The sequence below is a fragment of the Branchiostoma lanceolatum genome, chromosome 11, assembly GCF_035083965.1.
Source record: "Branchiostoma lanceolatum isolate klBraLanc5 chromosome 11, klBraLanc5.hap2, whole genome shotgun sequence".
NCBI lineage: Eukaryota > Metazoa > Chordata > Leptocardii > Amphioxiformes > Branchiostomatidae > Branchiostoma > Branchiostoma lanceolatum.
In genome coordinates, this window is record NC_089732.1 from 5619121 (window position 1) to 5643922 (window position 24802).

The 24802-nt window shown below is 41.4% G+C and overlaps 1 protein-coding gene across 7 annotated transcripts in view; it reads right to left on the reverse strand.

Annotated features, from left to right (window-relative positions):
- Positions 1 to 3048: 3048 nt before the first annotated feature.
- Positions 3049 to 24802, reverse strand: part of LOC136444948 (phosphatidylinositol 3-kinase regulatory subunit alpha-like) — a 54868-nt gene continuing 33114 nt past the window's right edge. For 5 of the 7 annotated variants that reach the window (XM_066442739.1, XM_066442736.1, XM_066442737.1 and 2 more), the window contains 19 exons: positions 19640 to 19708; positions 19269 to 19316; positions 18251 to 18369; positions 17728 to 17862; positions 17280 to 17360; positions 16363 to 16522; positions 15306 to 15404; positions 14391 to 14486; positions 13759 to 13968; positions 13249 to 13450; positions 12696 to 12805; positions 12189 to 12300; positions 11673 to 11771; positions 10727 to 10907; positions 10133 to 10261; positions 8384 to 8502; positions 7726 to 7986; positions 6714 to 6878; positions 3049 to 6190 (listed from right to left, as the gene is read on the reverse strand). In XM_066442739.1, coding sequence (XP_066298836.1) covers positions 5983 to 6190; positions 6714 to 6878; positions 7726 to 7986; positions 8384 to 8502; positions 10133 to 10261; positions 10727 to 10907; positions 11673 to 11771; positions 12189 to 12300; positions 12696 to 12805; positions 13249 to 13450; positions 13759 to 13968; positions 14391 to 14486; positions 15306 to 15404; positions 16363 to 16522; positions 17280 to 17360; positions 17728 to 17862; positions 18251 to 18369; positions 19269 to 19316; positions 19640 to 19708 — 2603 coding nt within the window. In that variant the 3' untranslated portion in view covers positions 3049 to 5982. Of the gene's footprint in view, positions 6191 to 6713; positions 6879 to 7725; positions 7987 to 8383; positions 8503 to 10132; positions 10262 to 10726; positions 10908 to 11672; positions 11772 to 12188; positions 12301 to 12695; positions 12806 to 13248; positions 13451 to 13758; positions 13969 to 14390; positions 14487 to 15305; positions 15405 to 16362; positions 16523 to 17279; positions 17361 to 17727; positions 17863 to 18250; positions 18370 to 19268; positions 19317 to 19639; positions 19709 to 21845; positions 21877 to 23506; positions 23547 to 24802 lie in introns of those variants that run through there. The other 2 variants (XM_066442741.1, XM_066442742.1) reach the window with 2 other exon arrangements.

Sequence of the window (24802 nt, forward strand, 5' to 3'; positions counted from 1 at the left end):
GAAAGGCACTTAACACGACTTTCCTCACTCCACCCAGGCGTAAAATGGTTACCTAACATATTTTTGGGAGGTAGAAAGGCGGTGGAAGGAGAAGGATGGTCTCCGCCGCCGAATACTGTATCCTGGACACAGTGCCACAACACACTGCCCCTACGGCCTAGAGAGGCTACCTTCAGCGTTTTTGCGTTTTGTCGCCTTCTCCTGGGTTCTAGCTAATTCTGTACTTACTTAATTATCTCAACTGGGCATTCCTGAGCTGCGATACCGTCACCCTTCACTATGCGGCGCTTCGTCATGGTCGTGTCACGGTCAGGTGCAGCCCGATTGTGACGGTGGATGGAGGTCAACGGCTGCAGTACCTGCACCTGTCACTGGGCGGCGATTTGTTACACCGTGTTACATTCAGGTTTGGCCTGTTGAGTTTACGAATATGTAAACAAAATTAATTCCCATGAGCTTCATACGGTATAAATATATCTGTCATTATATCTTATGGAAACTTGAATATGAGTTCTTTGGAAAAGATTCTGTAAGGAAGTACTGTAAAATCTTCATAATTTACCAGAATAACAATAGATATATTCAACCTCAATGACGATCACCTGTGTTACAGAAGCTCATCAACATAATTTACCCAAAAGGTCTATTTTGTGTCTGGACCACAAGTGAAATATACATCCTGTGGAAGTAGTGTATCTTAAATTGGCATGAATCATAGTGTAGACTGTAAACTTTCATTAGTAAATCATGTGCATATCTGCATAGCTAAAGATTACAGTAATTCAGTGAGAGAATGTTGTGTTAAATAAATGAATAAATATATTCTGTGTCTTATTGTAAGTTATCCGTTCTGCTGTTATTGTTAGAAACCTCGCAAGGTGGCCATGTTTTGCATGCATCTGTAATAAACTTGTGTGTATTCAGTAAACTTTTGGATGTTGATATGTAAAAGCGTTACAAATAACAAAATATTTAATGTTAGCTAAAATAAGGTTTGTTTTTATATCTTAAGTGATAGTGTGAATGCATATAAGCACGAGAGAGTTCGTTTCAATGTACATTTTGGACGTTTTTCCTTTGTCAGATCTCTGGCAGTAGCATTTATGACAGAATGAGATTCAGTAGATGTGTTTTTATTACCTTCTTATCTTGTTTATGTCTAAAGTGTTGAATAAAGAATACTTTTCTTTGAACTGTTTCTTTGCTTTTGCTTAAATGTCTTTTTGTATCCTCACGTCAGCTACTGGGCCTACGGAGTTTGCCTACGATCAAATTGATTGATAGATGTCCTGACCAGTCTTCATAGTTTCTCAATAAATCAATTATTACATTCAGATTAATTTTACTCACCTGCGTTACAGGTGTTCATGAACATAATTTACCCAAATGGCCTTTTTGGTGTCCAAACCACGAACGAAAGATGCTTGCTCTTAAGGTAGTGTAAAGATTTGCGGGGATGTAGGTGGGGCTGGGGAAAGCAAACAAGGGTTTGCAATAACAAATTAGAATTTGCATGCAATATTAAACCTTGTATCGCGGGGAGGGCAAGAAGAGTCTGGGAAATTGTGGGAAAATAAACTTGTAACGACGAAATTTGACAATATTTGTCTTTTTTCAGTGTAATTCTCGCATAATGCGACATCGTGTTACGTGACGTCTTGCGACACAGCCTGGCGTAGCCAGACCGGCCTTAAGGGGCACCACGGAGAGCCCTAGCTTTTTGAGACACTAAGTTCCCAGACAGAGAACTAGTGATCTCCTAAGCCATAGGACAGCTCAGCTCAGCCGTCCAAGGCTCGCATATGCCAGCCCACTTGGGATGGTATCTTCTCCCAAAATGGGGAGGCTGTGGTTCCATGGCAGGGAACGACATAACTGGACATTATCTTGCCTGAAGCCCAGAGTAGCTCTATAGAATTTTCATTTGTGGTCCAACAAGATTCGAAAAGGTACGTTTGATTCCTCCCCGATATCCGGGTTAATCTATATATATATATTTGGACATCTTTGAAATGAAGAATACATATAATGTTTTTACGTATAACAATCATGCCTGTTGTTGTCTTGTTTGCTCCGATATATCACTTAATCAAGAGCAGACATAGCCATTTGGGCAAATTATGATAATACACCTTAATGGCATGTTGGTTTTGGGTGAACTCACCTCAATTTGAGTTGGTTCTGGCGGGTTACACAGGGCCATACTTCAAGCTTTTAAATCACGGCCCAGTCTTCCATACATGACACAAAAGAAACTCATATCTTTAGGTAGCATCTAGGGGAAAATTTCAAACTGTTTTTCCTTGATCCTGAAGGCACGAGTCTTCCCTTCATCAATAGCAATGCTGCCTTTTTTCTACCTGTGTGCTTAGTTTTCATTCATATGGTAATGTCCCTGACGATGAAAAGTCCACTACTGCAAATAAAGTTCTGGCCACGAACTGCAAGCTTTCAGTTGATCTCACACGCAAACACATACATTCTCTCTCTCTCTCTCACACACACGCGCGCGCGCACACACACACACACACACACACACACAATCGGCAACGCTAAAGAGAGCCTCGTATGTCATAATCCCATCTCAGTAAGTTGGACCAGTCAGCGAGGACTCACAGCGATCGGAATTATTATTGCCGTACATGTGCGAGTTTTGCCTGCATTTCCATTTTTATTCTCTAGGTGGCGCTTTTGAGCCGTGTGTTGATCGGGTCGTTCGGTTGGTGATGTACGATTTGGCCATGTGAGAAACATGCTTTCAGAGCGTTTGCACGTTGTATTCTTGTGAACCAGGCTACTTATGTGTAACTTCAGGTGTTAAGGAACGGAAATATCTACTTGTTCAGGACAGAAAGTGTTGGCAGGGACTCTACTACTAAAGCTGGTTGTTCTCTGACGAAAAAATCTGAGACTGTTTTTATTTTCAGCTTGCCAAGGACGGTTTTTGATCTACCATCTAGGGAGCAATTTACAATATGGCCTCAACTACTAGTATGTAATCTATAATCCAACAACAAAGCAACACACCAATGATGACAGCACGCACGCTTGTTTCATTTTCAAAGTAATTCTTCCAAGTTTATTCCAACTGAGAGCGTATTGCAGAGGACACAATTCATCCTAGTAAAAATCCAAGACTCTATACTCACAAGTTATCTGGAATTTTGCAACACAGATTTCACACCAAAATGGTTTCATTTTTTACCAACTTTTTTTAAATCTTCCTTGATGGCACAAGATGATGTTCGATTTGGAAAAGAAAATCATGATTTCTTTTTTTTTTTAACATAAAGTACAATAACAAACTTAAATTCTGTTACAAAATCCAACAGCTTTCCTTCACTCGAAGACTCGTGGATAAATCAGTTTATTGTTCTAATTTTCCCTTTGCATTTGAAGACAAAGCTTGCTTGAGTCGTATCAGTCCCTGAAAAGTGATTTGGTTTGGAATGCTATCGGAGTTGCATGTTAAAATGTTACAAATTGTAAGTACAGCAGCAGAGATCTTTACAATCAAAACCAACCTGATCATTTCTGTTTTTCAATTCAACTGTCATTTGAATGGAACGAAATATATGCACTACCGAACCAAACATCTCTGTGCTAAATATCAAGTTGTCATTAATGCATCCTTCAGCGGACTACATGGAACACCTGTTAGAGTTCTATATACATCAAGGGAGGTGCGTACGGCCCATTGGCACAATATATCAAATAGTGGAACATCTATAGAAAGGTGTACACAGAAAAAGAACTAGTTGACTCTTTCCCAAGAATGGCCATGGCTCTGGACAGCTTCAGTAGTGAGATTTTCCAGTGTAAATTTGGTACGCTGCAAATGAACAGCACAACGTGGTATTGTCAAAGACTCGGCCGATAGCTTTGTCCATATGTGGGAAAAATTCGTAAAGCACCAAATTTCAGTTTAAAGCCTGCTTTCATTTGTCACAGTCTAATATCATCATACAAGATATGAGTCGACTCCTCTGTGTGGCCCATCCATGGACAAATGGTCAACCCGTCACGTCTGGCATTTTCCACGATGTACGAACGATACGATATAATACAAAGGCATACGTCAATACAAGACTGTTACGTGTTATACTCGAGGCAGCCTTTTGTGATCTTAATCCTACAGACGTGTGCTGTCTTGATGGGAGCTCTGCACAGACATAACAGTGTTACTGTCTTCATATGGGTGCTTGGCACCAGTTCATTTTGTACGGCTGATTCAGCGAGCAAGGCAGACAGCCTGCCATATTGGCACCATGAATTCCCTTTACACCATGCAATAATCCCAGCTATTACATTTCAGTTTACAAAAGAAGTTAATGTTTATATGTACACAAAAAGACTTAGGGTCAGCTGTAGAGAGCGACCAAAAATATCACAGTATCATCTTTAACTCAACCTCTGCAATACTCTCCCAATATTACCTGTTTTTTTGTCAGATGAAGAATCTACGAAGCCAAAATTAACAGCAGGGAAAATGGGAGGAACACATAACGATAAAGGTAATTTTTTTCCTAGACCAGGTTAGTTTCATGTGATGCTTCTATTTACATTAATCACAGTCTTGTGAGCTCAATCTCTCTTTCTCTGTCTCTAAATCATGGTACATCTGTACAAAATTAGGCAAGTATATTACAAAACAGAAAGCTTCACAAGTTTTCCAACGCCCCCTATCGGACTCGCTCATATTTGCAATTCCATCGTCCCAAACTTCAGGCATGTCCATTTTGATAACAAGGAAACAAAAAGAACACAGCTTCTGCACAAAGTTATGATCACTGGCAGGAAAACTGAAATCCTTCTTGATTTAACAACGAAGGTGGAACTTTCAAGGCATTTTCCCTCCTAAAACATAGTTTCATGGGTTGTACAGCACTTCTGGTATTTTCCTCTCACAAACCGTAGGCTTTCTTCATTAGTATCATGTACAAAGTCTAAACTGTTCTTATTCACACAACAGTTTTGTCTGCCCCCCTCCCCACATCTGTGCCTGCAGCTAGCATCAAACACTGTTAATAAACATCATTCATAAACCCTGAATCATGTTTGAAGTCTTTTCCGAGGAAAACTCCGATGATTTCTTGGAACCCGGAAATCCCCGGAGTTTCCCGGAACTTCAGATTGCACCTTATTGTTCAAGACGACTGAGGAGGGCCTCTTCTTAGACTATCAGCTTTTCCTTGAGTCCCAAAATTCGAAACAACAATCCTTGAATCAATCAGTCTTCAGAACAATTTTAGAAACCATTTTTTTCCGACTACTTGAAGCCTGTAGACTAAGAAGAAGCCTCCTTGTTGACATCTTTCTCTCCTCGTCAAGCTGCATGTCATCTCTTCATACAATGCTAGATATATATATTATATACATATAGATACACAGCGTTGACTATTTGTAAGTATTAAGGTCACTGGCAAAATCTGTGTGCACAACAGAGTTTTGATATGTCCGATGATGGTACATTGGGAAGTGCGTCAGTCACATATCTGGCCACGAATTTCAAACAGGTACTGTTACTCTCAAAGCATCATGGGAACCTAGCTGTTAGCTAGGACGCGTGGACAAGGTCTGTCAAACAAACAAACATAAACATTGAAATAAATGCATCAAAAGGGATACAATTTTTTAACAAATTAACACTGGCAGTGATTATGCAGTATGTCTTCAGCAAAACTTAAAAATTACCGAATCACTCCTGCAAACATACCTGATTGGCCCAAAAGAAAAACTCTACTTGTTCTTGTATCTAGATATCTCTCTGTTTCAAGCTATGGCATTCAAATGTTAAAATAATCTTGCCGCGACCATTTTGTGTTCATCAGTTAATATTTTTTCACTACTATTTCCGCGAGGACGTCGATGTTCCCCAAGATTATCGGCTGCCGTGTTGTTGTTGTCACCAACGTCACAGTCACAGTACAGCCCTTGATATAGAGCACCTTTGTGAATCGTAGCGAACGCAGCCTAGTCTCGTCACCGCTGCGGGAGATCGGGAGGCGGCGGGCCGTACACGGGGTAGGCCAGCGTCGTGTTCAGCGAGTCGTTGTGTTCGTACAGCGAGTTCTGTTGGTAGTGTAGCACCAGGTCCTTGAGAGAGGCGTACAGGTTGTAGGGTTCGGCGAACCCGTACCCGGTTGCTGTGTTGTAGATGACACAGTGTCGGACTGCCCCCTCCTCCGCTCTGTAAAGCAACACAGCCATGATTAAAACATGAACAGAAAACTTTCACTTGGACAATTTCTTTGCAAATGTCCTACTGCCAGAACTAAACACAGTTAGTTACTAGCAAAAATGTAACGATTCATACTTTGTAATGTGATAGATATGCCAGAGTACAGATTACAATCTGACAGAATCAGCGATTGTACCGGTGGATATTGCGATAGGCGTGTATGTCAACAAAGGTCGCGATCGCCATCAGGATCTTTGCCACTGTAGTTATCGATCTGTACCTGTAATTTAGCCAATTCTGTCAGACAGATAGTGCTCTTAACCCTTACACATATATCTTAGATAACACACCTTCTATAGGTAAAAGCATACCTTATTTTTGTTTTCACATATGGAGCCTACTGTCCTAAAAGACAAAGTGTGGTACTTACATAATAGAAATAGACAGGGCATAGTTGTTGTTCAGCCACATACGTTATTTTTGTCTTCACTTATGGAGCATACTGTTGTAGAAGGCAAAGTGTGGTACTTACACAATAGACAGGGCATAGTTGTTCTGCTGGCTGCTCTTGCGCACCAGGAAGGTCCCTTCAGGCTTGCCGGCCAGTAAGCCTTCGGCGTCGACCCGCGAACAGTCGGGAAGGAACCACAGCGACTCATCGTGGTGCGGGAGGGCCTCCTCGTTAAAGTTCGGTGCGCTGCGAGGAAAACATTCGAAGACATGATTGTTAAGTAAAAACAGTATACAGTTGTCATGTAATCTTTGATGATCTATCTCCTAACAACTGTAAATACTGTCAAATTTCCCCAATGTCTGTTGTTCTGAGAACCTTCTCTCTACAACCACCAATAGAGACATGGTAGCCAAATGGATACTTCAGTGAGCTAAAGGTTAAAACTGAAAAATCATCCAGTTCTCTCCCTCCACTGACTTATCCAATTTTTGCTGTCAGATTGATTAATTTTTACACAGTTAACATATCGGATGGCTGCATACTGTTATGTCTATACGATAAGAACAACCTTGTTAATTTCTCTCTGACTTGCAAGTCAGCAGACAATGACTAAATAAAGCCTTGTTACTTTTATTTTGAACTTGCGACCGAATATCTATACGATAAGAATAACCTTGTTAATTTCTCTCTTGCAAGACAGCAGCACCAATGACTAAGGCCTTATTAACTTCTCTCTATCTTGCAACTCAGTACCACCAGACAATGACTAAGGCCTTGTTAAGTTAAACTTGAGACTCAATAGCACCAGGCAATGGCTAAGGCCTTGTTAAGTTAAACTTGAGACTCAATAGCACCAGGCAATGGCTAAGGCCTTGTTAACGTTTCTCGAACTTGCGACACAACAGCACCAGACAATGACTAAGGCCTTGTTGAATTCTGTTAAACTTGCGACTAAACAGCACCAGACAACGACTAAGGCCTTGTTAAATTCTGTTGAACTTTCAACTAAACGTACAGCACCAGACAATGACTAAGGCCTTGTTAAATTCTGTTGAACTTGCAACAATGACTAAGGCCCTACTACACTTACGTCGTGTCTCCTCCGTGTCCGTCGTACGACGCCTTGAGCCACTCGTTGATCTTGTCCTGCTTGACGCCCTTATGCCCAAGCCACATGACGTACTGGTCGCGGATCTTGCGGAGCTGGATGATGTCGGGTTTGATGCTGTTCATCTCCCGGTCCAGGTTGCGGTTGCCCTCCGTCTGCAGCTTCAGGTCCAGCTCCAGCTGCTTGCTGCTCTCGATGATCTCGTTCAACCGCGACTTCAGGTTGTCGTAATTCTCCATGATCCTGTTGTAAAAGATGAGGGTTAGAAAACGCATGAAACTCATTCAGTCTCTTGTTCTCAAAGTTTGCTTGTTAATGGTGGTTTTTAGTTTGAGGCTAAAACAAGGTGGTTGGGGGGGTCAGAAGACAGAACAAGCATTTTTGAAGTGGTTTCGAGTTATCAGTGAAAAGGTGACAACGAAATCCGAAAATATAAGTCCACTGCGAACTTAGATGCATATTCAGTACTCTGCTCAGTTGTAAGAAATTCTCTACACAGAACCAGCATGTACACTATGAGTAACTGCAAGACTTAGTAATTTATTCCAATTCAAATTCTGAAAAGCTAAAATGTCTTTCTTTTCAAACATGGTACAAACAACTTAATATCAGTTTACACATTGGGAGGCAGGACACTCACTTCTTGTACTCCTGACCCTTGACCTCCGAGTGGTACCTCTCGTGGGACTTGGCCTGCTCCTCGAAGATGCTGATGGTCTCCTTGAAGGCATCCAGAGCCTGACGCTTCATCTGGATTTCCTGTACAACACAACACAGAAACACAAAATGTTAAGACGACACTCTTAAGCACCCTCTCTCCGTCTTAATGTACAGAACTGTTTTATTCTGATCTAAATATTTGTATTCCTAACCTTCACCCTGCTGCGTAACTCCACAACCAATAAAAATTTGAAGCCAAACAGCTACCATAACATGCTGAAGGTCAAACATATCTGTTGTTCATACATGTACTGTCATACAGTCTACGAGTGCTTTTGTTGTTCGTTTCAAGGCATCCTCATTTGAGGTGAAGCATGATGCTTTTTCAAGTAGCTAGTGGTAGTGCAATGCGGCTTTGCTACGGCTTGCGTTTTTGGCCAAGTGCTTGAAATGAAGTATCTTACTGCAGCTACCCTGTTCTGAATGTCACTAGACTGTAACTTGAGTTATTGACCCTCACAGCACTAAAACAAACCCCAAAATATTCAAACGGCTGCACCTGGACTTGCCAAGGCCATGAAACGCTCAAGGGACCCACAACCGAGCATAAAAATGTCACCGTCTATAGAATTTATCTTATCGGAATGACACACATAACGGTCAGTAACCTCCTTTAACCATTAGCACACTGACGTAGCCCCTGGGACTTCCAATTCTCTATCGTTATAGGGTTAGGCAGCAGGGAAAAGATCAAATGACACACATAGCGGTCAGTAACCCCGAAAAGGATTTGGTAGATGAGTCCCGATATCTCCTACCTCCTACCATCATATCTGTCACCACGTCAGTTAGTCCCATCTTATCTACAGCTATGTGGGAGATAAGGGCTCAACATAAGTCCCACTGACAGACAGACATCTCCAGCATAAGGCACAGCTTACCTTAAGGCTACCCTTAATGGTTTATCTTATCCACTTAAATTATTTCAAGAAGCCTTGGTTCAGGGAAGGACATTGACCCATGTCACAGCTCACAAACATGTCTATCAACCAGTAATGTATAAAACACAGATGGAACTGTAACAGTATTAAACCCTGTTCTGGCTTGTGTTTGACACAGAAGTCACCTTTAATGTTAGTTCCAAATCTCAAATATCATGTTTAATTGTACATGCGCCACAGAACGTAGCATATAGAAATTACATTCAAATTACTACAAAAACACAAAGACACATACGAAAAAACCTTTGAATCAGAAGCCCAAGACCTTGAATACTGTCAGCTTCCAGATAAGGTTGATAGATGACTAATTCTAACAACTATGACCTTGACTTCCTGTCCCTCCTGGCAACTGACCCGTTGCCCTTCATTTCTTGTCACTCAGTGGTGAGAGTGCCCCTATATATAGCATATGGAAATAACTAAAGAAACACGGACAGACAGACCAAAAACAATACCTCTGTATCAGGGCTGCCTGCAGCTTAAAAATTTTTCCGTCCCACTCATTGTTTGGGAGCCTATGTTATCAATTTTCGCTGTGAAATATGTCATTTTAAGCTTACAAAAAACATTTCAGTTCAGATTTTTCAGATGGGCTGGGTGAACTTTCTTTCAATCCCAGCAAGAAAATTTCTGTCCCAAGACGGAGGGATGGGTCCTGGAGACAGCCCTGGTGTTTACACGGAGGTGATAACTGATAACAGCCGTGTATCGTGACTTGTGTTACCCACCTGAGTGGACTTGGTGTAGGATTCGTACAGCTGGTCGTACTGTTTGCTCTTGTCCAGGTACTCCTTGTTCAACTCCTGCAGCTTCTTCCCAACCATGTCCACACTGCTGCCCTCAACACTCTCATCACCCTGGAGAAACAACGAGTAAAGGAATATGTTCTCTTAGTCTTAGCTTTCCTGCAATATCCTTTAACATTCCTACATTCGTGAACAAAAAAAATTGAGTGGGGTCTTGTGGCGTGTTGGCAGGGTTTTTCGGCCAAGAGCCCAGCCAAAAATCAAAATGGTAAAAATCAAGGGCCCTCTTAGAAGCAGAACAGAGAATAAGCATCTTTTCAAATTAGCTTTTGTTCAGGGCCTGGGCACATTCTTTGTATGATCGTCGTACAATTGCAAACTAATGGAATTCCTGGGATAGCCGTGTGCATGTTGTACAACATCCAGCAGTCTTCAAACCAAAAGGCTTTCTTAATTTAGATCCTTGTTGGTTTTTTCCATTTGCTTCAACATAAAGCTGTACGACGACCTGAGACAAGTACGACCACACCGTTAAGCACAACCCTAAACCTATGACAGCAAGATCAGAGACATTACCTGTTGGCTCTTGGAGACAGGATAGGTGAGCCTCACGTCCAGCTTGCTGTTGTACTGCGCTAGCGACTCCTTCCGGTAGTGCTGGATGAGTTCTACCACGGAACTGAAGCGTAGCGGCTCCGAGAAGCCGTATTTCCCATCCCGATGGCAGATCTTGATCAGCTTGTTGTTTCCCCCTTTCCTGTGGGAAGAAGCAATGTTTGAGCATTACACACAGTACACACAAATAAATACCATGACCTCAATTTATTTTGTAGTTCTTCTTCTTTTCAATTGTTTCATTAGGATTTATGGTACAATTTCAATTTGTTCTTTTGTTAATTTTGATTATGTATAATTTTGTAAAAATTTCCCATTGTCTAGTTTGGCCCATGAAAAGTCACCTAGGCTTCTGCAACCCCCCCCCCCCCCCCTGCATGTTTTCTTATTGCCCTGTTTATTTTTTCATAATTGTACATATATGCAAATAAACAATAAACAAACAATAAAACCATCCTCTAATTCAGAGTACTATTTCTCTGATTTAATCAACTACTGTTGCAGCTCTTATGACACAGAAGTGCAATCATGAACATATCACGGTGACCCACACAGATTCATAAACCATACAAAATATATCAAACAAATAAATAAAGTCTCTAACAGTTAGAGAAGTATAACACTGTTCGAGACCTTATCCAGTTGTATATCTTGTATATTTTACTATGTCTAACCTTCACGGACATGCATAGATTTATCAACAAAACTTGACATTTCTTGAGGATGGTAAAAAAAAACTCTCAATTTACACAAAAAGGTAAAAACAAATTGAACACTTTACACCTTTGCTCCTGCACTATGCAAGAAAACAAAATATACTGTTCATTCTATAACTGCAACAATTTATTCTGATAACAATCAAGTCCTGTACAGTTCTTCATTGTGTGAAACTGAGGGAGACTCCTACCTCAGGGTGAGTGTGTAGTCCCCTTTGTACTTGGTGGAGGCGTCTCGAACCAGAAAGGTTCCATCTGGCGTGTCCTTCAACTTGTCATTGACCTCCTCCCTGTGAGGATACAGCAGCTGTTGTTAGTCTTCACCAAGAGGTTAGATTGAGACAGAAGTCGTAATGGTAACTACTGTTAGGCCCCCTTTGCTGAGCAGTCAAAATCGGTCGTCTGTAAAATCTTACAGCCTCTATTGAAAACTGGGTGCTTAGTCATTCTGGCCAACTTGAGTTGTTGCTTTTCGGATTTAAAAAAAACTAGAGAACTAGAGACTAAACATGACAACACTTTGACTGGAAAGTCTGTAGTCAGATGCAACAAATAAATTGTTGTGGCCTTAAGAGGGAACCTCTGAGCTTCATGCGTGTTTTTCTATGAACTGCATTTTGCAAAGAAGACAAAAGAAGGTCAATGACTTCACAGACAAGATAATTATCATGCACAGACAGCCAAGGCTAAGGAAGATGACAGCTCACCTTGAGATGTCTCCCCAGTACCACTCTGCCTCTTGAAGAGACTGCGGCGTCTCGTAGCTGCTGAAGCTGTTCTCTTTGCCTTTCCGCCCGAGCGGCATTCGGGGTGGTATGGCTGGTTGTGATGAACACACAAAATGTAGTGTCAGTACAAAAATTTGTCTGTGGTAGAGTTTTATTATTCCTCGTTTTCCAATACTCATATTGCTTTTGGAAGCCAAGAATGTTAGAATATCAGTTATGAGATACCAAAACTTGCTTGATCAGAAATTTTTAAAAAGATGTACTTAAAGCCATGGAAGAAAAAATCATAAACGTATACAATCATAACAGAAGCAGGAGTGTAACAGTTTCCAGGGCTTTAACAATTTCTAGAAAGGTCCCTTCATATCTTATCTTATTTCCTGTCTTTAATTTCCTGCTTTGTGCATGCTTCTTACCTTATGGGAGCCAGTGGGAAAATGCAGTATGACATCTTCAATTTCTTGCTAAAAAAAAGGGATGTTTTACCTGGTTTATCCTCTTCCAGTTCCACATCAGGTAGAGCCTCTCCCCAGCTCCCTCCCGTCAACAACAACTCCACAACCTTCACATGGTACTCCGTGTTACTGGTCACTTGTCTGTGGAGAAATAAAACAGTTGGGACATCAGTGACAGTGTAGGGTAATCATGTTATTATTCAATATCAGTAACAGTATACGTTTTGTTCAGTAAGACCATTTTATAGCTCGAGAAGAGGGGCATCCTCATTAGATAGCTTTATACAACGCTTGCAACAAATTAAACAGATACAATACCGACTACTGCCCACCCGTGTCAGGGACCCCAGCAGCAGAAAATAATGGATACTACTACAATCATGATACTACTCATGGGCACTCCTGTGTCTGGCGCCCCCGACGGACCTACATAGACCAACTTGCTGGAGATGTAGGGGTGAGGTCTGAAGAACTAGACCAACTAATGGCGGACCGTGACGCCTGGAGGGAGAGAGCAGCCTTAGTCCGGGCAAGCCGCCCGATTTGATGATAACTACATGACTACTACTGCTATCTGTACTTACAGCACATGTTCCCATGGCGGTCTCATCAAGATGTGGCAGAAGACCACTGCCAAGTGCTTGGGAGTCATCTTGTTGGCTTTGATGTGCTGGCACACTCGGCAGAAGTGGGCCATCAGCCACTCCAGAGTCAGTCTGTGCTGCTCGGGCAACTGTTTCACAAGCTCTAGGAGCCGGGCCACTAGCTCTACTTCTTCTTTCAGCTCTGGAAGGGGAAAATACATACAGACTATTAGCATGCTTTTATACGCAGAGGACCCAGTCTGTCGGATAAAATGTTTCCATTGTCTGGAAAATCAGATAAACAATTCTTACAATCTTTCAGTCAAAACAATAATTACCGTGTCCTCAAAAAGACAGAAGATATTCCTAGCCGCTGATACCTTTAGCTGCTGCGATGAAGCTGTCTTATAAAACTATTACACAAAAATCAGAAAGACGACTCTCCCTATCTTTCAGTCTATAGAATATTTGCACCTGAAACATCCCCCAAAAGACACAAGCCACTGATACCTTTAGCTGCTGCGATGAAGCTGTCATACAGCTCAGTGGTTAGCACCGGGTTGGGCAGCTCGCGGAGATACCGCTTCAGGGCGCCCGAGACGCAGTGGAGGTCGTAGATGCTTAGATCCACCGAGTTGGGATCCGTGTTGAACGACTTCTTGAGTTCGTTGATAGCAGCAGTTGAGGAGGAGATTCTGTAGATTCCATCTAGATCAAGACCTAGTGGATAAGAAGAAACAATCTTGTTTTAATATCAAAGCTTGTCCATAACGAAACTAACAACAAAATGTCACTGGATAAAATAGACTGCTACAAAGCTAATAGCTTACTTAATTCAATACCTGCTTCAGATTTTCTAGCAAAAATTACATGACACATTTCTTAACACAGACTGTACTCATAGCTTGAAAATTCATCTGTGTTGGTAGAAGTCATTTTGGAACAGGTTTAAACTGTAATTTCCAACACAAAAAATTGGACAAAGCCTGGAGTTATACGGTCAAAAATTTGTATAAGTCCAATTTTTTGTGTTGGAAATTACAGTTCAAATCTGTTGCAGAAAGACTGTAATCATGTTAACATGACTGGTATTGGTAAAGTCATCTGACTGCTGCATATTTTAACCACAAAGCACATCCCACCTCTTTCCTCTATGGCTTTACAGCACTTGATCACGACCACGGGCGCTGGGTCGGGCGGACTAAACTGGAGCTTCAAATCCTCCCCAAACAGCGGATCTGCACACAAAACCATACACATGAACATCTCAACATTTACACTGTCTTTCCTGCATAACTGGCAGTCCTTAAATATTCACAGATACAGACATGTTTGGAAATGCACTGTCCTTGATCCGGAATAGGACGTGGAAAGGACAAAACAGTTGACAGTACAGTCTACCCTTTAATCCCCCTGTGAAAAGGTGAAGATATGATATCCTTGTCCCTATATACGTTCACAGCCCACACTATACGCACACAATGGCATACAACCAGTTTCGTGGACAGCCTCTGTACCCGCCATTTCACGCACTGGCAAAACGCTTCTACACTTTACACTGCTTGATGTGGTCCCCCACCACTCAAAATGATAATGCTATGTATCAAGTACAAAAGGATGAGCACGTCTGTAGCCCTTTCGGTTGTCACGTCCATACGACGCTTGTTAAAGACGTCAGATCTGACGGCGTTTCATATCAGACAGACTAAACAGATGGAAGTGACATATCTTTCGTACACACTTCAAGTCGTCACCCAAAAAAACAGGAAGCGGCCAAATTGTCTCTTCATGTAACAGCAGTTCGTTAGACTAGATATGAACATACTCTGTCACACACATCTGTGGCAAGCAATGACATTTCTTAATGAAGAGCACTAGATGCTTCTTTATTTAGTCTGGAAGATGGGACTGGTGGTCTAACCACATGAGAGAAAACAACAACCTCTAATAAACCTACTTCAAATGATTTGCATGTACGTCACACAGGCTAACTTGTTTTCGAAGGATCGTATGAAACGAAAAAGTAGACTTTGCCGGTAAGAAATGTTTGGACTTACTTGGTGAGTAGCTTTCTCTTCTTCGTCTGTCCCTGACTTCTGTGTTACAGGGAGGGACGCCGGTGTGGGCACACATGCGGTGGCAACTGTAGGCACAGTCTGTAGGTGGAAACAGCCAATCAATTATATTCATACAGTACAATTACATTCAAGGATGGCTTGTAAGCTGTGTTACATTTACACTGCAATCACCAATCTTTAATCTTTATATGCAACCAATTACTATTTTGTCAGTATGCTGTTACTATTATTATTGTCTTATTTGTTATTGTTATCATTTACTACTATAATTATGTTATGAATTGTTAGATTTATGTTATTTTTTGTTAATTTAGATGGGGGAAGAGCTTGTATAAGCCACTATGGCTTTTTTTCTTCCCCCAGCACGTATATTTTCTTGTTCTATTATGTAATACAAAATGATTTTAATATGTGCGCATAAATCAAATCAAAAAATCAAATCAAACCATTTTAAATCGTAAAATATTTGCTCTCACTGCGATCTCTTCCCACTATGAACACATGCTCCATCTTACTACACTATGAACGCCCTCTTTCCCCTACCACCCAAAATTATGTCCCCGTGAACTTCACATGATTTACATTGTGCAATCTCTTGAACTTAAACATTTCAAGATGGGGCTGTCCCAAACATTAACCCCTATCTGACTCCTCCATTCCTTTTAGTCATTTTCTCTCCATGAGTCTTTTGACTCCTACGTCTTTCATTAAAGACATTCCTGATCATTGCTCAAACTACAGAGTGAGTTGGTGAGTTCTTTTTGTAGGAACTTAATTTTGCTAATTCTGTAGTACAGTAGTAATAGATTAGAATTCTCAGGGAAGAGGCTGCCATGAAAACCTTAAAAATAAAACCACCGTGAACATTTCATTTTGTTCAATTTACTGTCTAACAATTGTACAAGTTTTTGTCCTTTGTACAGTTTGACTTAATTGTATTTAATGTAAGCAGACTCCAGGAGGAATAGTGTCAAATTTGTGAAAAGTAACCACGAATGGAGATCTGAATAAAACAAACAAACAAACAAGACAGTACCTTGGCACTGTAGCCCCTGTCTGATGAGTCCCCAGAGGAACTTGTGACACTTGTCGCACCATGTCACAGTTGAGAAGCTGTGCTCCTTGAACCTGTGGCTGGAGATGGGGAGGGATGCCTCCTCTCCGTGGGTGCTGGGGTCCAGCGGCACTGCTGTTCTCTGAAACAAAAAGCAACCAAAACTTTTCATTTCTGCAGTATTTGAAACTTTATTGATAATACCACATGGCAGACTTAAGTCTGAATTGGGCAGGTATTTACAGATTACATGTAGCTCGCATAAAAACGATATCATCATATACAAAGTTTAGATTATATCAAAGGTACAAATTTTAATAAAAAACGTATTTATTGTTTATTTATTTCTGCCTAGTTGGCTATCTCAGTGACTTAGACATGGCCTCCGTCGGTCAGTATTGACCATGGTAAAATCCTAATTCACAACAGCCCTACAGCATCGGCTTTAACAACCCAATACGAGAATTGACAAAGACTGGGTACTACTTTACAGAGAGGCTCTTGGCCCTGATTTGTTAGAACTCTATATGTATCTGACAATTAATAGCTATGGGGTTACTGACACGACTATAATGCTCGGACACGAGCCAACGCCGATGATGATGATGGTTATAATAATATTGACCAATCCTGACTGTCCACCACAATTAGCAGTTCAAACAATGACAGCAAAGCAATTAGCGTTTTGACCAAAGAGAGAGTGGCTATATGTCTGTCAAATATTTGCATTTTCGTTTGCATTTCTACATTTTCACGTGGACAGGGCTATGGCACAGTAATATTGGGTCTACTGACAATAATAATCCAGCAATACACATGTTGTTGATTTGTCCAATATTGTGTGTGAAAGTTAGAAGATACGGTAGATGTAAACTCAAAACATAGAAGAGACTCCTTACCATTGCTGAGGTGCCCTTGCACAGTTCATCTATACTGTTCATCAGACAGATTCTGTGGAAATCATCCATGATGCCCATGTGCTGGAAAAAACATATCAAATGTAAGATGTACTTTGCCGACAGTACAATAAATTCATTTTCTTTCAGGGGGACTTCATTTTGCAGTAGAAGGAAAAGGAAGCCATTGTTTTCACAATTCTACAGTACAGTAGCAGTACACTGAATTTGAAATGCATATTTGCAGTGTCATCAATTCAGGTTGGAGAAGTCAGTATGAAAATAAAAAACACTGCAAACAGTTCAAGATTTACTGTATTTAGAACTACTTGCAATCAATGCTTCCATATGTTTTGTGATAACTGGGACCTAAGATACAGCCTAACTTTCAGTTATTAAACAATATGTGAGATGTGATTCAACATTGTAGAGATGTAAATTGACCTCTTACCATCAGTGCCTGGTCATTCAGGGTTTCCAGCTTGGAGCCGTCCACATGGCGGGCCTTGAAGAGCTCAGAGTAGCGGCTCAAGTTGACCGCAGCCATCCAGTGCTGCACGTTCTCGACTGTCCACCTACTGACCTCCTGGACAACAACAAACAACTTTCACTTTCTTTGTTTATTTATTTGATGCATTGCATACACCGGTGCATGATGACCTTTTTTCCGTATCTAAGTAGCAAGATTGTTTTTTTCTGTAGGCAACCCAACACTAAAATTAAGCTCAATCTCACACACATATCTTGACATTCATCTTAACCGTTTTTCTGGGACAATCTTATGGTATACTGAATGCGACATCAAAAAATGAAGAAAAAGAAAGATTGACAACACTGTTCTTTGTATTATATACATATGGACATTGATTTCCACTGTTACCGTTTGAAACGACAAATGGAGTGAATTGTTTCCTACACAAGAGACAATAGGATGTATCAACAAGCGAGCAGACAAGGGGGAGGACTATACTGACCACTCCGTTATCCAAGGCCTGGTAGGTGGAGACTTCTGACCGCACGCAGGTGTGGTCAGCGGCGAAAGAACCGCAGCCGACCCGGTCAGTATCACCTTTGTGGAAACAGCACTGGCAAACTGGACAGGAGGATAGGAGATACAAATTATATAATCATCAATCACATGATGTTTATGGTTTCACATCCTCAACAGTACACATAGTAGCTTTGATATCACAGTTATTGATCCAACATTGACATACGACATTGCCAACAAAAGGATTGGAAACGTTTTTTTCTAAATGTGTGAGAAGCTTCAGCGACCATTTCTCCACCGTTGTCTTTCATCTGATATGAATCATATTTCAATCATACGATGTTTCAAGTTTTACATCCTTAACAGTACAAATATTTGAGTGAATAGCTTTGATATCACAGTTATTGGTTCAACAAATAAAACGTTTTTATTTCCAAGTGTTTCATTTAAAGCTTCAGCAACAATTTCTTCATCATTTTTTTCATCAAGCAAAATGCTTATTTTCTGTGACATGATAAAAGTATCGGGTGGAATAATGTACATGTACACTGAGCTGTGTACCGGTAAGCTGTACAATTAGGTACAGGTGAGCAGCACTGGACCGGTACTAATCAGGTCAGGCCTGACTCAGGGGATGACCACTTTGACAGATAAAATTGCTTTGAAATTACCATGGCAGTGCACTAAAGCCACATCTATACTATACTCCAGCACATAAAACACATTTGCAAGGCTGGAGTCAAATTTTCATCTGTGTTTTCATAAAAATAATACCTAGCACAATTAGATATTATGTTGTTACCAGTTCAATCATGCCTTTGTCCTTATTGAAAATCTACCATTTTCTGAACAAGTAGTTCAGGTACAGGTTCAGGTCCGGACCTGTACCTAAACCTGTGTACCTGTACCTGTACCTAAAATTTGATTAGGTACACAGCTCTACATGATATACATGTAACAAAAGTATATGTAATTGAAAATAATAATTGGATGTTACATACCTTCACACCTAACAGCAGATTTTCCCTGACCCCAGATGAAGGCCTTACCTATAGAAGAAAAAACACACGGACATTCAGAATTAGAGGAAGAAAAAGGTTCTAGTATTCGTTTTTATCCTTGAAGAGAAAAAATTAAAGAGAAAGATAAGAGTAATGTCATGTACTGACTACTGACTAGCTAATCTCCAAGCAGATCTATCGGTGGCAGTGACAGTATTCAAAGGGCAAAAGTGGCCAATAGTACTGCTTTTGCCCTTTGGAAACTGTCATTGCCACCGATACATCTGCTTGGAGATTACTGACTAGCAACTGAAAAGTTACTTGATAGTTGAGGGACCTGTTGAGCTGTATTTCAAGTTGTTTATACTCACAGTGCTGGCAGAGTATGGGCTTCACAACTGCAATTTCTATCAGGCTGTGGCCTCGTGACCCACCAGAACCTGAAACCATAGAAAAGACACCGGAGTTAGGAAAAATACCAAAAATTCGTAACAACAAACTTTTATCACGTTGTAACTATTGCAGCAAATTACACAAGGGGCACAGAAGTTGAACACTGTCTCCTGATAAATTTCTCACCTCAATGACTTCAAGATATCAGCGGCTTTTGCCAAAGTATTATTTTTCAGCACAAGTGCCAGCAGTTATATGCAAACGCCTTATGGAGTGGGTACACTTCAACTATTACTTGGCCCTGTCACTTGCCCGGTTCCTGCCACTGGCTCTCTGCCCAGTACACCCAACAGCCACACGGTCTATGAACAAGAATATTACAACTCCTCCCAGTCCAAATGCTTGGCAATGAAAATGCAATTAAGCGTGCACTGTTATAAAACACCAGATTAAGGATAATGCTGGCACCTGTTAGGCATGACCAAAGGCCTGCTGTTGTGAAAAAGGAACTTTGGGCAAGGACAGGTCTTTGGCTGCAAGTTTCAAGGGCAACATGTGGAAAAAAGATGGAACAGGGTTCTGCTTCTTCCCACAAGAAATCATTCAGCCCAGTCTTAGAGCATGAATATTGGACAATGAAAAGAACTGGTGGGGACAAAACCTCAGAGGTCGCTGGGAAGGTGGTGACCTCTGTCACGGATAAATTTCATTTGACTTGCCCTGACAGTTTTAGCCTTTAAACACACTACTATTCACACACACACAGAAAAATATGAATCATCAGTGTATAAACACAAAACCTAAAACAAAATATACATCTCCCACAAAGGGAGTGCACCAGAATGAATCTAATATATGTCACATAGCAGAAACAGTGCCAAAGAGTAACATTTGGCATGCTGACAGATGAGAAAATTACAGCTGTGTAAAGGGGGATATTTATTTGACAGAGGCCATATCTAGCAGGTAAACTGCCTAGGAAGCAAGCTTAAAACTAATTCAGCCATCTGCCACCTCTAATACATTCGCCGTGGAACTTACCAAGCCGAGGGGCCGATAAACCACTAAAAAACGCATTAAATATGTCCGTAATACCCCAGGAAGGCATAAATGTTCGCTGTAAAAGGTTTTCTATAAATTCTCTTGGGGCGCAGGCGCGCAAGCGGGCCCAAAAAGATCTGGTTTATCTCGAACATGCCTTCACGTGCTGGCCTCATATCTATGAGACGGAGGTTGCTAGAGGCAGAAGAAGAAAGGGCCAATACAGATGGCAAAACTATTAGCCATCTGTACACTTCAGCACTGAGTGGCAACTTTGGCCACAACTGTTTCGTGCAAATTAATTTAAGCAGTTTCATTTGGCTTCGAGCCAAGGCAACGTTTTGGTTTGAGTATCTAGTTCTTTCAACAATAGTATTGCTTTGGTGGTTTCTAAGAGCTAGGCAGCCTGTACATAGTGACTTTTTCGGTTAAAATTGGCCACAACTGTTTCGTGCGGATTAATTTAAGCAGTTTCATTTGGCTTCACGCTAAGGCAACGTTTTGGTTCGAGTATCTAGTTCTTTCAACAACAATATTTCTTAGGTGGTTTCTCAGAGCCAAGCAACCTGTACTTAGGTTTCGGTTAAAAGGTAAAAATTACGGGGTATTCCTTTTTACAGGCCACATACAGATATAGGGACCTTGCGGTTCACCGGTAGCTTTAATACTTTTAACTCGACAAATGACCACGTCCCTGCATTTGGGCAAGCAGGCAGCTGCCTCGCTTTGAAGCGGGGAAGGAAGAAAGAGGCAGAATAGCCCTCCCAGCATGGAGTAAAGCCTGAGCTCACGAAGCAATGCTCAACTCCAAATCCGCAAGCAAAATATTCCACCAATCATTGTGTCAAGCTGGGGAAACGCAAACATCAAAGGTTCGGGCGGACATCTTCGCAACCCTGCGACCACTATCGGACAGCATCCACATATATGTACAGCTTATGGTATTGAGTTGGGTATCGCAACGTTCGCTCTAGCAAAAGTTTACTCCACTAAATACTTGAATAACAACCCTGAACAAGTACAGAACTTCGGCTATACTGGAAACGTGAATAAGAAGTGATCTCCGCATGCATTCAGGCAATGAAACCTACTACAGTAGAGATAGAAAAGGGCTAGCCTTTCAAACAGCCTCCTCCATCATACCTGTCAAGAACGGCATCTTCATCCTCTCCGAACAATGAAGTTTATTACATCTGGGGAATTGCTCGCACCTCGCAAAGTAATATATAAGCCAGTCCCCACCTCAACCCATTACAGATCCAGTACCGCCCAGCAGATACTGCTCATCTTGGTAGTCTACTGCAGCACTAATGCTTCCAGGTCACACTCCTGTCTTTATCTGTTGTTGCCTGTCCATCTATAGATGGTCAGCTTGCCTACATAAGGCTAGGGGATGTCCCTCCTAGCGTATAAGGACAGACCCATAAGGAAACCGCATCTACAGCTTTCTTTGAAATGATTATCTTTTGTGTGACCGCATTGAAACCTCTGCTTGAAAGATACCCAGTTGGGTTATTGGTATAGTAAAGTTGCGACCTGCTGGTATTTTGTGCTCATATCCTTGAGGAGGTACCAAACAATCTGGTAGCCTTGGTTTGAACTGAAGGTTTGTCTTTAAAAGGGTTGTCCCAAACATGGCTAGGTTTTCTTTGAGGCTGAAGATGCGTGCTGTCCACAGTTGGTGGTATGCCGCATTTGTCCATGCTTGTGGGCTGGCACCCTCCCTACACCCCCCTCCCCAATATGACAAAATATTCTAGAGACACAAAAACTCTTCCACCCTTCCTATGCACAGTAAATCCAGTGACTTTCCCAGTGGTTTTATGACACTACAAATGTACCTCAATTGTATAACTACTGTACTGTACTGTACTATAGAATTGTGAAAACCTCCCTCCTACCATAAAATAAAAACCATCGCAAAAGTTTAAGAATGTACAGTAGAGAGTAGCACTCACTGAAAACACCAACTTTTTTCTGACTCAACAAGCATGAAAAAACAACAGAATAGCAATGTATATAGAAATGCCACGTTTTAGTCTAAAATGGAGAAACATAATATCACAAGACTAAATTTAAGACAGATTCTAATCAACTTTTCTTTCTTTCTAGAAGTGGTTTTCAATCTACGCCTAGCTAGCCCTGGACATCTGTTCTAAACCATCAACTTCAGTTGCCATGGCAACGCACTGCTGTTAAGACTTGATGGCGCCAGAAGTGCGGGCAGGCTGCCAATGGAGGGCCTGACAGAGGGGGGACTGGGACTGACACGGCCCAGGCCCCACCAGGAAGGACTGATTGTCACTCCTCCCTGATAAAAGTGCGTTGTTGAGACACCACTCCGTCTGCACTTTAGGCACACAGACCTCGCACACACGCACTAATGGACCACAGAGTCCCGAACAGAAACAAACTCAGACTTTAAACCTTAATGTCCGCCTAAGTACCACGCATTATGATGGTAAGATAATAGCGAAGGCAAGGGATCCGGTTTGTGTACAAACCTCTACAGTATTCTTTCACAACGGCTATCATTAACTTACTCCAGTAAAAGGGAAATATAACATTCGAGGAAACTTTCTTATTCTGCCCCGTCCAAACATTAAGGTGAGCTAAGGGATAAAATGACAACAGTATGGTCACACTACAAATTAAATTATATAGCAAAATACTACAAAACTTTAGCATAGGCTAACACGAGTCCTGATTTGTCTTGGTTCAATGAGTTAATTTGGCATATGCTGCAAGGAAATATTGATTTTCATTACCTAACAGCAAACAGAAAACCTTCATGTACAACTCACCTTCAAGAGTACACACTACATCCATTCCATAAGAAAGATATTTACCCATATGAACTGGACAGAACAGAACTCTCTAAGCTATGTACAGGTCCTATATGTGTCCCTGGCACTCCAATATGATACGTGTGACAAATTCTCTCATCCAAGGATGGTGTTTCAAAGACTGGAGTGTAGCCAAGGACACCAAGGTCACGGCTTTTTTCTCGTAATGATGCAAAGATGTCAGTGTCCATCTATCTGGATCAACGAGTCCATTTACAGGTACAGGTTGACAAATGTTAAGAGCAAGCTGTGAATTCTCCTTGAAACTTCTCAAGGCAGAGTTTGAGGAAATGTCCTCCTGAAAACCATTCTCGACTGAAAATATCCATTTCAAATCAACGCAAATGTCACTGATATGATTACTCGAAATGTTCGTTTTCATACTGTTTTTAGTGGCTGGTTCAGTTCAAAGCTTGTCGGGACTATAACTACATGTGTAAGAGAGCAGTTGATAATTGCACACGATTTTCACTAAATTCCACACACGATTTCTCTCAATTTTGAGCACGATTTCGCTGAATTCCGAATGTTTGCGATGATGACAACGAACTCTGAACGTTCCACACAGGTGCAATAGAAGGAATGTCCCCTCATGCCACCGCCAGAGTCCACCAGCGACCCAGGCTGAATGTACGCTTTCATGCCCTCCTTTTTTCCCATGAAATGACAAATTTGGCGGGTACCTGTGGGGGCAGGGAAGGACGGGGAGGCTGTGGGGAGGGATTGTGTGGAGGGACCATGGGGTCCTCGCCATCCAGCTCAAATGCATCCTGACATGCCTAGCCGGTTCCAGGTCAGGACCTGGTGGCTTGGACTCGTGCCAGTCAGTAGCATGGCAGCAAGTCAAGGCTATCCAGCCACATTTCTCACATGTCTCCAGACCCTGCCATTCCTGCCTTGTCAATCAAACATCTTTACAGCCTTAACAAGATCATAGAAAACTTTCATGAATTCTACATTAACCTAATGGCTTATCCCAACAACCCTTCCATAAGGAAAATGTTGAACATACATTTCATATACAGTATAAGGCTTTGTTAGCGTTCATGTCTATCTATATGCTTATGTCTATCTATACGTTTATACGATTCCTCTAAATCATCACCCAATACATACTGTACTGTATAACAACAATCTTATGTCTATACTCTAACAGTATGAATTCATAAACTAAGAGTCCGGAATTACAAGAGAGATTGAAACCACCTACCCCTGAAAATAACTTCGTTCATCGCTAATGGGAGCCTCTGTTAC